At 44.8% G+C, this 14959-nt stretch overlaps 1 protein-coding gene across 1 annotated transcript in view; it reads left to right on the forward strand.

The window, feature by feature from the left end:
* LOC124594417 (kelch-like protein 10) overlaps positions 1-14959 on the forward strand; it is a 132184-nt gene that overhangs the window by 101381 nt on the left and 15844 nt on the right. Inside the window, exons 6-9 of the mRNA XM_047132788.1 lie at positions 218-454; positions 2735-2904; positions 11240-11409; positions 14712-14870. Coding sequence (XP_046988744.1) covers positions 218-454; positions 2735-2904; positions 11240-11409; positions 14712-14870 — 736 coding nt within the window. The remainder of the gene's footprint in view (positions 1-217; positions 455-2734; positions 2905-11239; positions 11410-14711; positions 14871-14959) is intronic.

The raw sequence follows: 14959 nt of genomic DNA on the forward strand, positions 1-14959 counted from the left end.
CAGAGCCATTTGAACCATTTTTTGTGACACGATTCTGTAATCACTGAAATAACACTATATACCCTTTCAGTCTACGAATTTTCATACCGTTTCCTCCTCCTGTTCCGGGTGCTTCACCTTTTTCGTCAAGCAGTGTAGATCAAGGATGTCCCACTGTACTACAGCTACGCTCTACAGCAAGCTCTGTCAGACAGACAGCGGCGTTTGGTGGGTGCAGGTGAAGAGCCACCCGTACGTGGAGGGCAACCGGGAGTGCCGGCCGGTGATGCTGGAGGCGCTGATGCTGCTCTACCGGCGCGAGAACCCCGGCGGGCCGGCCGCGCTCGCCGCGCCGCACCCTCTGTCGCGGCCGCGCGTCCCCTACGAGGTGGTGCTCGCCATCGGCGGCTGGACCGGCGACGGCAGCACAGCCTGCTTCGAGATGTACAACACGCGCACCGACCAGTGGACCGAGGTGCGTGCGCACTCCTCCCACCCAAATGAGGGCGGTCAGTGTTTCTCCCTTTGGAGAGTCCAAATACACAGACAGCGGCCACTGATGAAATCTACACACCAGAACAGTTTGTCCGCCAGGAAAGGTGACTGATCTGAAATAAAATAAAAGAGGTTGTTTATTTTTAGTCTATATAACGTGTTATTGAAAACAGGCTCCTTATAAGTCAATAGTCAACTGAAAGCGTTGGAAATACACAGAGGTGACAACAGTCACGGGATATCTCAGAATATCGAATCGGACGTCCTTTTTTCCGGCGTAGTGCAGCAACTCGAAGTGGAACGTTTTCGGCAAGTCATTGGAAGCCCCTGCACAAATATTTAGCCACGCTGCCTCTATAGCCAGTAATAATTGCGGAAGTGTTGTCAGTGCAGGATGTGTGCACGAACTCACCTCTCCATTGTGTCCTATAAATGCTCGATGGGATTTATGTGGGGCGATCAGGGTGACCAAATCATTCACTAGAATCGCACTTTTTTTTTTTTTTTTTGAACCAGTCACGAACAATTGCGGCCTGTCATATGGCGCACTATCACCCATAAAAGTTCCATAATTATTTGGGAACATGAAATCCATGAATGGCTCCAAATGGTTTTCAAGTAGCCGAACATAGCCATGTATAGTCAATGATCAGTTCAGTTGAACTAGAGGGCCCAGTCTATTCCATGTAAGCACAGCCGACACCAGCAAGGAGCCACCACCAGCTGACACAGAGCCTTGTTGATAACTTGGGTCCATGGCTTCGTGGTGTCTGCGCCAACTCGAACCTTACGATCAGCTCCTATCGACTGAAATCGGGACTCATCTGACCGCGCCATGGTTTTCCAGTCGTCTAGAGGCCAACCGATTAGTCATGATACCAGGAGAGGCCTGCAGGCGATATCGTGCTGTTAGCAAAGGCACTCGCGTCGGTCGTCTGCTGCCACAGCCCACGAACGTCATACAAAGCGTCTGTTGGACTTCTATTCAATTTAATCCAATATTCAATGTTCGGACGTGGCTACAATACTTTTTTCACGACAGAAGTTCAAAATATACCGTTAAAGTTTAGTTTTTTACGAGCGTTTGCGGCCAGCGCTGTTAAATTTAAAGTTTAAGGTACTCGAAATACCACACTAGTTAATTCTTGCACCCATTCAAAAACGGCAGTAGCAGTTACGCAAATATAAAATCAGTCATATTTCCTGTGGGACGGATTGATTAGAAGACCCTCGTCTACATCTACACCTGCACCTATACTCCCCCCCCCCCCCCCTCCCCTGCTCCAGTCACTGTTGCTGTGCGAAACAACGATTGTTGGCAGACTTCGGGCGTGGACTCCAACCTCTGTAACTTTCTCTTCGTTACCTGCGCACGCTCTTCAGCCTATCACAGCTACCGAGCGGGGTGGCGCAGTGGTTAGACACTGGACTCGCATTCGGGAGGACGACGGTTCAATCCCGCGTCCGGCCATCCTGATTTAGGTTTTCCGTGATTTCCCTAAATCACTCCAGGCAAATGCCGGGATGGTTCCTCTGAAAGGGCACGGCCGACTTCCTTCCCAATCCTTCCCTAATCCGATGAGACCGATGACCACGCTGTCTGGTCTCCTTCCCCAAACCAACCAACCAACTATCACAGCTCAGTAGTTACTACTCTTTCTAGACAGCCTATATACAAGGAGAGTAATGACTGGTGGTATCTACATATCATTGTACGCCACATAGCTCAAGAAATATGACGTCATAAACAATGAGATTCGTGAAAGGGGGTGCAAAGTACCCGGACTATACTCATCAAGTGTTTAATAATGACAGCACTTCACTACTTCCAACATGCTTTAAACATAATTTCAAACCTTTTCCATATTCTCTCTCGCTTACGTGCTTAACGCCAAATATTTACCACATTAACTCATTTGTAAAGTAAACAAATGTTTGAAGCTGCTTTATACGCAGGATTTCGACTCGTTAAGGAATTGGGGGTGAGGACTTACGATGTTAACCTAACAGCCACAAGTGCGCCTGATTGTGACATATAGTTATGAACAGGAGAGGGCCTTAAAAGCTAAAAACTGGTTACTGAAGGAATAAAAATGTCTGTGGAACATCGAGAACATTGTTTTCAAAGTTGTTCTCGAAGCGCGTAAGGTATACTTGATTGCGAACGATAGTCAAATGTGCGCAAATTCTGCTGGGCGTTTGCAGCGCTTGGCATGCTAAATACCGAGCAGCCGCTCCCACAGCTGTTTGTCATCTTCAGGTGTGGGAAGAAGACCCAGCGGGCCCGCGCGCGTACCACGACATCGTCGTCATCGGCTCCGACGTGTACGTCATCGGCGGTTTTAACGGCCGCACCGTCTTCCGGTCGTGCCGCTGCTTCAACGCCGCCGTCCAAGAGTGGCGAGAGGTCGCGCCCATGAACTTTCGCAGGTGCGTGCCGCACACTCCCTTTTACGAGTACGACAATGAATGACCACATTAAGGACGCTCACCGAATCGCGTGTCGCCGTCGTGGCAGGAATGACTCGTCGGTCGCAGACACCGCTAGCTTACAGCAGAGACTAGATCCTCAGGTCTCTCCAGACATCTTTCAGTCACCTCCAGTGAGGTTAAGATCGAGAGACCACGGGACTTTCACGTGAGTGGAGCTTTCGCCGGAAAATTCCGAACGGCTTGGCAACCTTGTCATTGTCTCGCTGCAAGTACAGGTAGCCTTAGGAGCTTATAAGCGAATAAACAGTTTACAGAGTGTGAGAGCGTACCCTCGTGTCCTCTGTTTGTGGTAAGGGAATATTGTTGCTGCGTCAGATATCTCATCAATTCATAAAAGTTTCGAGAGTAGACTAACAAACAATGAAGAGGAAACTTAAGATGATGGTCTTACTACTTCAAGTGTTCTATATAGTCCCCCCCTCCCCCTCCACTTGAGTATAACATACAAACATGTGAAACTGTCAGAAAAGTTCTTCGGTATGTTGTTCAAGTCTCGCGTCACACTGACTTGAATGTCGGTTATGTGCTCAAGGCGTTAATCCTTCCCGTGAATTTCTGCACTTTGTCGTTTTGCCGCAGTTTCGTATTGAGAACACCACGTCTCGTGATGACCTTTTCCATAAGATAATTGTCCGCATTTTGCATTTCAGTCACCCGTGGTTGTTTTTGTTTGAGAGTTCCTGGAGTTAGAGATGTTGCTCCACTGCGATTTGTGACAACAATGTTGACACACCACAACAGAACGTCCACTACTTAAGGCTGGTAGCTCACAACTGACTGGTCGAATGCACATCTATTGTTTACAATTGTTAGTTCGAGAACCACCGCAGTTACTGTGCCGAGGCCGGTTATATGCCAGGAATAAAATCAGTCTTGGAACTTTTTTGGCAGACGGTGTATTCACACCTGCAATGATGTTGATCGTGTGAATTCCAATGTGCTGCGTTCTCTACTTTGATGCCCAAAAGGACCAACGAAAATGGCATCAGGAAACTTCTTCTGCTGTTCAACTAAGTTATACAAAAGTCACTTACAGTTTTAAAAGTCACATTCTCTTACAAATATATTGTCCTCTTTCTTTTACAGCTTTCGAGTTAATTTCTTGAGATGTCTTCACTAGGCGTGTAAAATTTTCTTTTCATTGACTAAAATTCACACCCTTACAAAGCCAGGCTCTGCTCAAAGCATTTTGCAAAAGTTTCCGGTCAAATAATGTTCCTGAGCTCATAAATGATTGTTTGCTTGTTGAGAGGCAGACTTGTTCTTTGAGATATCTGCAAAGAAATAAAGGTCAAGGGCCATAAGTCCAAAGAAATTCAAGACTAGCTGAAAACATGAGACTTAGACATCAAACTGGCTCCAAAAATTCTGTGCACTATAGTTACTGTGAGTCTTCCGTGAAAGCCTTTGTCGTATGATCTGTAAACTATGCTAATGTTTGGTGTTCGGTGTGAGTATTTATAATAACTGGCTGTGCTTTCATGGAGTCCAAGAAATAGAGGTAAAACTGTTACTTAAAAAAATTTTTAGAGTAGTGACTAAACCATAGTGGAACACTTTTCGTTTTTATCCCATAGAAATATTCATATTATACACTAGGAATAAATTCCCACAGGCTATGAACGACTGTCATCGTTTGAACTGAAGCGTAGGACTGTCCTTTCCATTTATGTAAATTTTCTGGCCTTTGTATTACGTAATTTATCCAAATTATCCCTCCAAGTATTTTGTTATGTGGTTTCTTAAGCATTCCAACATATTTGTGAATGGAAATTTGATATTAGGCGTCATCGGGCGCAGTTACCTATACTTCATTGTTGAAGAGTTAGTTCAAAAATGGTTCAAATGGCTCTGGGCACTATGGGACTTAACATCTATGGTCATCAGTCCCCTAGAACTTAGAACTACTTAAACCTAACTAACCTAAGGACAGCACACAACGCCCAGTCATCACGAGGCAGAGAAAATCCCTGACCCCGCCGGGAATCGAACCCAGGAACCCGGGCGCGGGAAGCGAGAACGCTACCGCACGACCACGAGCTGCGGACGGTTAGTTAGTTAATAAATTCATTTTCCTGCAGATTAATTACACGATTTCTATCGGAATGAAGTGCAACGAGTCATCTTAGTGACTACGTATACGTTATTTGCTTGTGTGTATGACCCCCATGTTGGCCAATTAGGGCAATTAGAGGTGACGATAAAGAGACATCGATTAAACTGGATTACAATGTTCCTATTAGGCTTTGATTCTGCTATCTCATATTACCAACTACTTCTTGAAAATGACGAACAGAACTTGCATGAACTCGTTTTCAAGTTAGACGCTTGCATATATCACCACCTAACACTTTTAAAACGCCTTCCGCGGTCTGCAACTCTACGGTAACGAACCGCCACGTTCGCATTTTACGTGCATGCGTAGGACTGTAAGTCACTGGAATACTAACAGAAGTGACTATGTGTCCTCCAGCAAGTAATACAAACCTTTTGCGGCTTTGTTATCTCCCCGTACTCTGCCTCGCCCTCCGTGACTCAAAGCGTGGACTGCGTCCAATAGACAAGGCTATCGCTTATGAATCACCAGTGAGCATGTGCTAACCGTGTACTGCGCTACGACTGTTTATACTGCGCAACTCACGCTGAAAGTAACTCTTCGCGCATGTAAATTGCATGTGTATTTCTCATAGCAGAACAGTCTCACCATTTGCTTTCTGAATGTTTTATGCTTGTTAAAGCACTGGACTCATACTTGGAAGGATCAGTGTTCGTATCTCCTCCAACAACAATTTATTGTTTTTCAGTGATTTTCCTAAATAGACTAAGGGGAGTTCCTCTGAAAATGTCACACTCGAGTAATTTCCCCATTCTTGTCGTATCCCATCTTATTCTCTATCTCTAATGACCTAGTCGTCGACGGGGAATCTTTCTTTGAATTTCCCACTAATGTACAGATGAACAGCATAATAATGGAAACACTTGAATAGTAGTAGTTTTAGTAGTAACAGAAATCATAGTTTTATTCATCTTTTAAAAGAATGTTGGACATGTCGCTGTATTACAGTTTAAGAATTAAAAAGAACACAACTAATGTATACAGGTGTTTATATACAAGTCTAGTTTGACAACGATGGGACTGGTAATCGGCTGTGGCCTTGTAGTAGGAACCATCCTGGCACTTACCTGAAGCAGTTAAAAAAATCACGGAAAATCTAGATCAGGAGCCATCGTCCTCCCGAATACAAGGTCAGTCTGTTTTGATTACAGATTGTTGGAAATGAGTTATTATTAATATTGTAAAACGCTAGTGCTATACTGTTCATTCATTTCTGAATACCGCAAACATTATACACACTTTATTTCATAGACTACCACTACACATACCACCAGCTGGCATCAGTACCTTGGTGACGATATTTAGTTTCCATTTCTGTAACGCAACTTCCCATTTCCTTACCTGTGCAAGTGCGGCAAAGCTACTGAAGTGTGGTTGTTACATGCACATACGACGACAATCTTTTTCGTTGCTCCTCACGACACTTTAGCACATAATCACTTCAGGGAGCCCAGGCAATTTTAACTTCATGCTGGATCCAGAACCTCATATGTAAGTAACAGCTACCGTAGGGTACACTAAAGACTCAAAGCACATTAGCAAATAATTTCTACCTGGCTATGGTGCTTAAGCGCCTAACTCACGCGCCGTAACTCATAAACTACAGGGTAAGAATGTTATGTATCGTGGCCAAAAATCGTCCTCCGTGTACACTATGTGATCAAAAGTATCCGGACACCCCCAAAACCATACGTTTTTCATATTATGTGCATTGTGCTGCCGCATACTGCCAGGTACTCCATAGCAGCGACCTCAGTAGTCATTAGACATCGTGAGAGAGCAGAATGGAGCACTCCGCGGAACTCACGGACATCGAACGTGGTCAGCTGATTGGGCGTCACTTGTGTCATACGTCTGTACGCGAGATTTCCACACTCCTAGACATCTCTAGAGCCACTGTTTCCGATGTAACAGTGAAGTGGAAATGTGAAGGGACATATACAGCACAAGAGCGTAGAGGCCGACCTTGTCTGTTTTCTGACAGAGACCGCCGACAGTTGAAGAGAGTCGTAATGTGTGATAGGCAGACATCTGTCCAGATCATCATACAGGTATTCCAAACTGCATCAGGATCCACTACAAGTACTACGACAGTTAGGCAGGAGGTGAGAAAACTTGGATTTCATGGTCGAGCAGCTGCTCATAAGCCACACATCAAGCCGGTAAATGCCAAACGACGCCTCGCTTGGTGTAAGGAGTGTAAACATTAGACGATTGAACAGTGGAAAAACGTTGTGTGGACTGATGAATCACGGTACACAATGTGGCGATCCGATGGCAGGATGTGGGTATGGCGAATGCCCGGTGAACGTCATTTGCATTTGCCAGCGTGTCTAGTGCCAACAGTAAAATTCCGAGGCGGTTGTGTTATAGTGTGGTCGTGTTTTTCATGGAGGTGGCTTGCACCCCTTGTTGGTTTGCGTGGCACTATCACAGCACAGGCCTACATTGATGTTTTAAGCACCTTCTTGCTTCCCACTGTCGAAGAGCAATTCGGGGATGGCAATTGCATCTTTCATCACGATCGAGCACCTGTTCATAATGCACGGCTTGTGGCGGAGTGATTACAAGACAATAACATCCCTGTAATGGACTGGCCTGCACAGAGTCCTGACCTGAATCCTAAAGAACGCCTATGGGATGTTTTGGAACGCTGACTTCGTGCCAAGCCTCTCCGACCGACATCGATAACCCTCCTCAGTGCAGCACTCAATGAAGAATGGGCTGCCATTCGCAAGAAACCTTCCAGCACCTGATTCAACGTTTGCATGCAGAGTGGAAGCTGTCATCAAGGCTAAGGGTAGGCTAACACCATAATGAATCCCAGCATTACCGATGGAGGACGCCACGAACTTGTAAGTCATTTTCAGCCAGATGTCCAGATACTTTTGATCACATAGTGTATGTCCTACACATCCACCAAGTTCATTGGTCAAATCTTTGAACACTCCTGACTGGAAGTTATCTGAATAAAGAAAAAAGACAAAGAAGATTATGTGAATGTGCACCTGTTTGCTTTACTTCTGGTCTGTATATTTCTGAATGTATACTCTCTTTATGAACGTAAGCTGTTTTATACCAACAAACTCCATTCATAGAAAAAGAAATAAGTGCATACTCTGAGGTGACAAAAGTCATGGGATCCCTCCTAATATCGTGCCAGACCGGCCTAGTGCGGCTGCTTGACCTAGCATTGACTCAGCAAGTCGCTGAAAGTCCCTGCAGAAATATTAAGCATTGCTGCCTCTATAGCCGTCCACAATTGCGCAAATTTTGCGACGCAGGATTTTGTGCCCGAACTTCCCTCCCGGTTATGTCTCTCAAATGATCGATGGAATTCATTTCGGTCTATCTGGATGGCCAAATCATTCGTTCGAATCGTATAGAATGTTCTTCAAACAAATCGCTAACAGTTGTAGCACGGTGACAAATCCGTCGTTGTTTGGGAACAGGAAGTCCATGAATAGCTGCAGATGATCTCCAAGTAGCCGAACATAACCATTTCCAGTCGATGATCGGTTCAGTTGGACCAGAGGACTCAGTCCGTTCCATATAAACACAGGCCACACTATTATGGAACCACCAACAACTTGCGCCGTGTCTGTTGACAACTGGGTCCATGGCTTCGTAGGGTCTGCGGCACGGTCGATCCCTACCACCAGCTCTTACCAACTGAAATCGGGACTCATTTCACCAGGCCATTGGTTTCCAGACTTCTAGGGTCCAACACATATGGTCACGAGCCAAGGAGAGGCGCTGCAGGCAATCTCGTGCTCTTGGCAAAGAGACTTGCCGCGGTCGTCTTATGAAATAGCCCATTAACGCCAAATTTAACCGCACTGTCCTAACAGATTCGTTCGTCGTACGTCTCACCTTGATTTCTGCGGTCCCTTCACGCAGTGTTACTTTTCTGTTAGCAGTGGCAGCTCTACACAAACGCCGCTGTTCTCGGTCATTAAGTAAAGGCCGTCGGCCATGCGTTGTGGTATTGTCGGTACACTCTTGACGCTGTGGATATCGGAATATTTAATTCCCTAACTACTTCCGAAATGGAATGTCCATACCTCTAGCTCCAACTACCATTTCACATTAAGGGTCTGTTAATTCCCATTGTGTGACCGTAATCACTTCGGATACCTTTTCATATGAACTACCTCAGTACGAATGACAGCGCCGCCAATGCACTGCCTTTTTATACCTTGTGTACATGGTACTACCGTAATCTGTATATTTGAAAATAGATACAGTGAAAGCTCAGTGTAAGCTAACCTCACGTTTACAGTTACGAGCTAAATCTGTTTGCGAGAATGAGAATCAAATCTGACTGCGAGAATGTAAATGAAATATGCCGTGTCTGAACTTCAAATGGTTCAAATGGCTCTGAGCACCATGGGACTTAACATCTATGGTCATCAGTCCCCTAGAACTTAGAACTACTTAAACCTAACTAACCTAAGGACATCACACAACACCCAGTCATCACGAGGCAGAGAAAATCCCTGACCCCGCCGGGAATCGAACCCGGGAACCCGGGCGTGGGAAGCGAGAACGCTACCGCACGACCACGAGCTGCGGACGTGTCTGAACTAATCTTGAACTTTTATGAGAGTAATTAAACTCATCACTGTTAATTAACCCTGTCAAACTGAAAGCTTGCGTCTCCTGTATTTGGCTTACCTATGTCGCAATGGCAGATTCTCCGCTGCTACTAACTACAGTGTGTCGTGGTAGTGCAATGCGGTTTCTTAAATACGTGTAATGCAAAAACTTGGTTCTATAAAGCTTATCTCTCATAAAAAAGAATGTTCGTGACTTAATTGGAGCTGGATAATGACGTAGGATAGTCTGAGATACTCTCTAGACAAAAATTCTTCTCAAGAAAATATATTTAAAAAAATCATCTCAAAAAATTTCTTGACGCTATTCCATTTACAACATTTTACCGTTGGAGTCTTAGCAAGAAATAAAAAAAGAAATATATCACTACAAATTACAATTATGTAAGATCATCACTGTAGAAATACAAAAATGTAACTCAACATGAAAATTTATTCTAACACAAAAGTACTTTTTGTCTTTTCAAATCAATTAACATTGACTGTGACAAAACTTTACGCCAACGGCCTTGCCGCAGTGGTAACACCGGTTTCCGTCAGATCACCGAAGTTAAACGCTGTTATTTTGGGTAGCACTTGGATGGGTGACCATCCGGTCTGCCGAGCGCTGTTGGCAAGTGGGATGCAATCAGCCCTTGTGTGGCAAACTGAGGAGCTACTTCATAAGAAGTAGCGGCTCCGGTCTCGTAAACTGACATACGGCAGAGAGAGCAGTGTGCTGACCACATGCCCCTCCATATCCGCATCCAGTGACGCCTGTGGGCTGAGGATGACAAGGCGGCCGGTCGGTACCGTTGGGCCTTCCAAGGCCTGCGAAGAGGGACTCTACTTTAGAGACAAACCTTTATAAAAATAGCAAGGAATTCCTGTTTTGGATGTCTGTGTTGAGCCAAGAATGCCTAACTAAACGCTGCCGCAGTACAGTAAAATATGTTCGTCCGCTATCGATTATCCTAATCTTCTCAAAATAGTAGCCATCTTAGAAAATCTATCTCATTCAATGCAAAATGGTAACGTTCATTTTGCAATAATAATAATATCTTTCATCAGATCAATAAAATAATTCCCAAGAGCACCATGTTCCGCACCCTTCCTATACAAGCTCACTGCCGCGACATCCGGTCACAACTCCCTGTCTCCTCTCCTCGCAATCAATATTTAACACCCGCGCATCTTCGCAGAGCAAAGATGACCTAACTAGTTTCCGTGCAGCGCAACGTCTCTGACGAGGGTGCGCGTGCATAACTAAACTATACAAATTTGACATGTGCGTCCTAAGACAACCAAAAACAAGAAAATTACTTAAAAATTACATAACACGCCTTTCAGTATATTTTGGCTCGTCTCGCAGTCCCCGACAGCTCGTTCTCCTCATGGGCTAGACATAAAGGGGTAAGTGAATGAGAATGATCTGTCAGCGTCAAGGGAGAATCTAGGTTCTAATTCCAGACCTGTATACGTGCGTAAGATTATAAGAAAATTTGGTGTCACGTTCTGTGTGACGCTATGTGAACGCAGTGTTTGGCTGTCCCTCATGCAGGTGCTACGTAAGCGCGGCTGCCCTAGGTGAACTCATCTACGCCATAGGCGGCTACGACGGTGAGGAACGTCTGAGGACCGTCGAGTGCTTCGACCATTACACCAACCAGTGGTCGCTGGTCTGCCCCATGAACGCGCCGCGTTCCGACGCCACCGCTGTAGCTTTAGACGGTAAGTCCGCTCCCAGTGCAGTAAGTGTCCATGCCTATACTCTGTCCTCCTCATTTCTTATCACATCACAGGATTCTCGTTCTCGCGGGTCGTAAACCAAGCTCTGTAGAGTACATTAGCTTATGATTATAATGATACTTTTATGCGACAATCGAGCGTCCCGCATATCGCCTTGTTGATTCATCTAAATTACAGTTCCATCGCCCTACACAGCACTCTGGGATCCGCACCAGTCGAGGTCAAGGCATCAATTTCTGTTGCTTAGGACTGAAACGTAAAAGTAATGGCCCTTTATCATAAAAAAATTATTAATGAACGTATAACCGTGGAATTAGTGCAGATCATAGCATGAACTGTCCTCTGCATCTGCGTGGTTCCACTGTAGTTCACACTTACGTGCCTGGCAGAGGGTTCATCGAAACACTTTCACACATTTTCCCTACCGTTCCACTCTCTAACAGCGCACAGGAAAAACACTGAAATATTTTCGATCGAGCTCTGATTTCTCGTATTTTATTACAATGTTTATTTCTCCCTTTGTAGGTGGGAGCCAACAAATTATTTTCGTATTCAGAAGAGAAAGTCGCTGATTGCAGTTTCATGAAAAGATCTCGCTGCAACGAATAACGCCTTTGTTTCAATGATTGCCACCCCAAATCGCCTATCATATCCGTGACACACTCTCCCCTGTTTTGTGATAATACAAAACGAGCTACCTTTCTTTCAACTTTTTCCATGTCCTCCGTTAGTCCAGTCTGGTAAGAAATCCCATACTCCACAGCAGTACTCGAGCAGAGGACGGACAAGTGTAGTGCAGGCAGTCTCTTTAGTAGATTAGCTGCATCTTCTAACTCTTCTGCCAGTGAAACGCAATCTTTGGTTCGCATTCTCCGCAACATCACCTATGTGATCGTTCCAATTTAGGTTGTTCGTCGTCGTTATCCCTTGTTATTTTGTGGAATAGCTTGTCTTCAGATTTGTGTGATTTATCGTGTAACCGTATTTTAACGGATTCCCTTCAGGATGCATGTGCATGACTACTAACTTTTCATTAGGGGCAATTGCAACGTTTTGCACGGTACAGATATTTTCTCTAAATCATTTTGCAACTGTGGAATTACAATTTCCTTGAGATCTATGAGTCTAAACTTCATCTTTGATAATGTTATACTGAAGAAACGAATTAAAATTTGTGCCACCACTAGGAGTTTAACCTCGGTCGCCTGCTAAAGAGGCAGATGTGCTAACTATCACACCACCTTAGCAGTATGGCTACCACATCTGCACAGCTACCATACTCCAACGTCGTCCCTAACCTACAAAACTGGGGTGCTATCCAATGCCGGAGAGCCTCGTCAATAGTGACGATTTAAGAAGGAAAAATGAACCGAAGGTTTTAATTGAAGTTTGTGTTACGGAGGGCATTGGAGGAGGGTAGTCCGTGCAGTTCTGATAGGCATACTGCTACAGTAGTGTAATGGGTAACACATCTGCAAAGAAAACGCGAGACCTTGGTACAACTCCTAGTTGTCACACGAATTTTAATTCATTTCTTCAAAAAAATGGTTCAAATGGCTCTGAGCACTATGGGACTTAACAGCTGTGGTCATCAGACCCCTAGAACTTAGAACTACTTAAATATAACTAACCTAAGGACATCACACACATCCATGCCCGAGGCAGGATTCGAACCTGCGACCGTAGCAGTCGCGCGGTTCCGGACTGCGCGCCTAGAACCGCGAGACCACCGCGGCCGGCTCATTTCTTCAGCCTTTATCATTACTGAATATAAAACTTTGCAATTAGTTTCGAACTTCTCATGCCTTTACTGGACGGTAAATGGCAGCATCATTTGCAAACTACCTCAGATGGCTGTACCCCATACAACTGTTCAACACAGTGAAACGTCCCCTTAGAAAAATTTAAAAATGACAGTGCTGATAAACCTCTTACGTTATTTGATTTTCAAACAGCTGAGCAAAACTGAACGCACTCAGACATTTCTCTCTTTACTTATTCAGATCATCACTAAACTGACACAATATTTTTTTAGCGCAACGCAATATGACTTTCGATAATCTCTACAAAAGAAGGCCCTGACTAACAATAAGCTATACCTTTCATGAATCACTTACCTCACAAAAATCTTCGTTACTCAAACTACTGCAATACAGAGAGCGCCACTACTGCCAGCTAAATAAAAGATTCTAACTACTGAAGGCACTAACTACGGATAGGCATAGTTAGCAAATGAAAGATTTTGGTAGAGAACAAACAATGTATTTACCTTAATAATGTTCAAAAGTCATCACATATATATATATCTATCAATTCATGACATCCATCTTTACAAATTTCCTTTTCTGGCGGACACACGTCCAGATCGTGCTCACATAGTAATCTCTCAAAACACTGGCATCTCTCTTTCCACATCCACCACTGCTGGCGGCTCACGTCCAACTGCACAACACTACGCGCTGTTCACATCCCACTGCCCCTCCAATTGCCCAATTAAATTAATTATAATTAAATTATTATAATTAAATTAATTATAATTTAATTGGGCAGTTGGATGTGAACAGCGCGTAGCGTTGTGCAGTTGGAGGTGATCCGCCAGCAGTGGTGGATGTGGAAAGAGTGATGCCAGAGTTTTGAGAGTACATCCAACTGCCCAACACTACAATAGCGAATATTCCAACAGTGCAAACCAGCCACAGACTGCACACAGCAGAGTCAGTGATTTTCATACAGAGCACTACGTGGCGTTACCAACATAGAAACCTAAACAGCCTACTTACAATAGTAACCATGCATTTGTGCACATATGCGCCGCCGTTGAACCCATGCTTCAAAAGCAGTTTGGAAAAATTCAGGGCTTTTGCTTCTTGACGTTTTTTAACCTCAATCGTGAAGAAAGTGTATGGGTACGCTGCAATGGACAGCAGTAATGTGCAGTGTTGAGTGAAGAAGTTTGGTATTATAGACTTGGGAATACAGACGCAAACTACCCCGTGAAAACTTACATATAATGTTTCAAGAATCAGCTTTAAGCGACGAATCTAGGAATGTACTACTACGCTCCCGTAGGAATCCTGGAGACAAGATTAGACTGATTACAGCTCACTAAGAGATTTTTGAAGTCATTCGTCACGCGCTCCATACGAGAATGGAACAGGAAGTTGGCCTTATCATTTGTACAATAAGGAATACCCTCTGTCATCGATTTCACAGTGGTTTGCAAATTTTGTAAGTATATACGACTCCAGACGTAGAGCGTGACTAACGGAATGTTGATGGCGCAGGGCGACTGTACGTGGCGGGTGGTTTCGACGGGCAGAACTACCTGCAGTCTGTGGAGGTGTACAGCCCCGTGACCGACCAATGGACCCTCATACGGCCCATGCGCTTCCCTCGCAGCGGCGTCGCCGGCGTCGCCTACTACGGCTGTCTCTACGTCGTAGGTGGGTGAGCACGTGGCGTAACACTGTGTTTGCGGCCGTCGTGTTTTATTACTGCTGTAGTAGACGCTCAGTGCTGTTGTTGTACTCGG

This window comes from Schistocerca americana, chromosome 2 (assembly GCF_021461395.2).
Source record: "Schistocerca americana isolate TAMUIC-IGC-003095 chromosome 2, iqSchAmer2.1, whole genome shotgun sequence".
NCBI classification, from domain to species: Eukaryota; Metazoa; Arthropoda; class Insecta; order Orthoptera; family Acrididae; genus Schistocerca; species Schistocerca americana.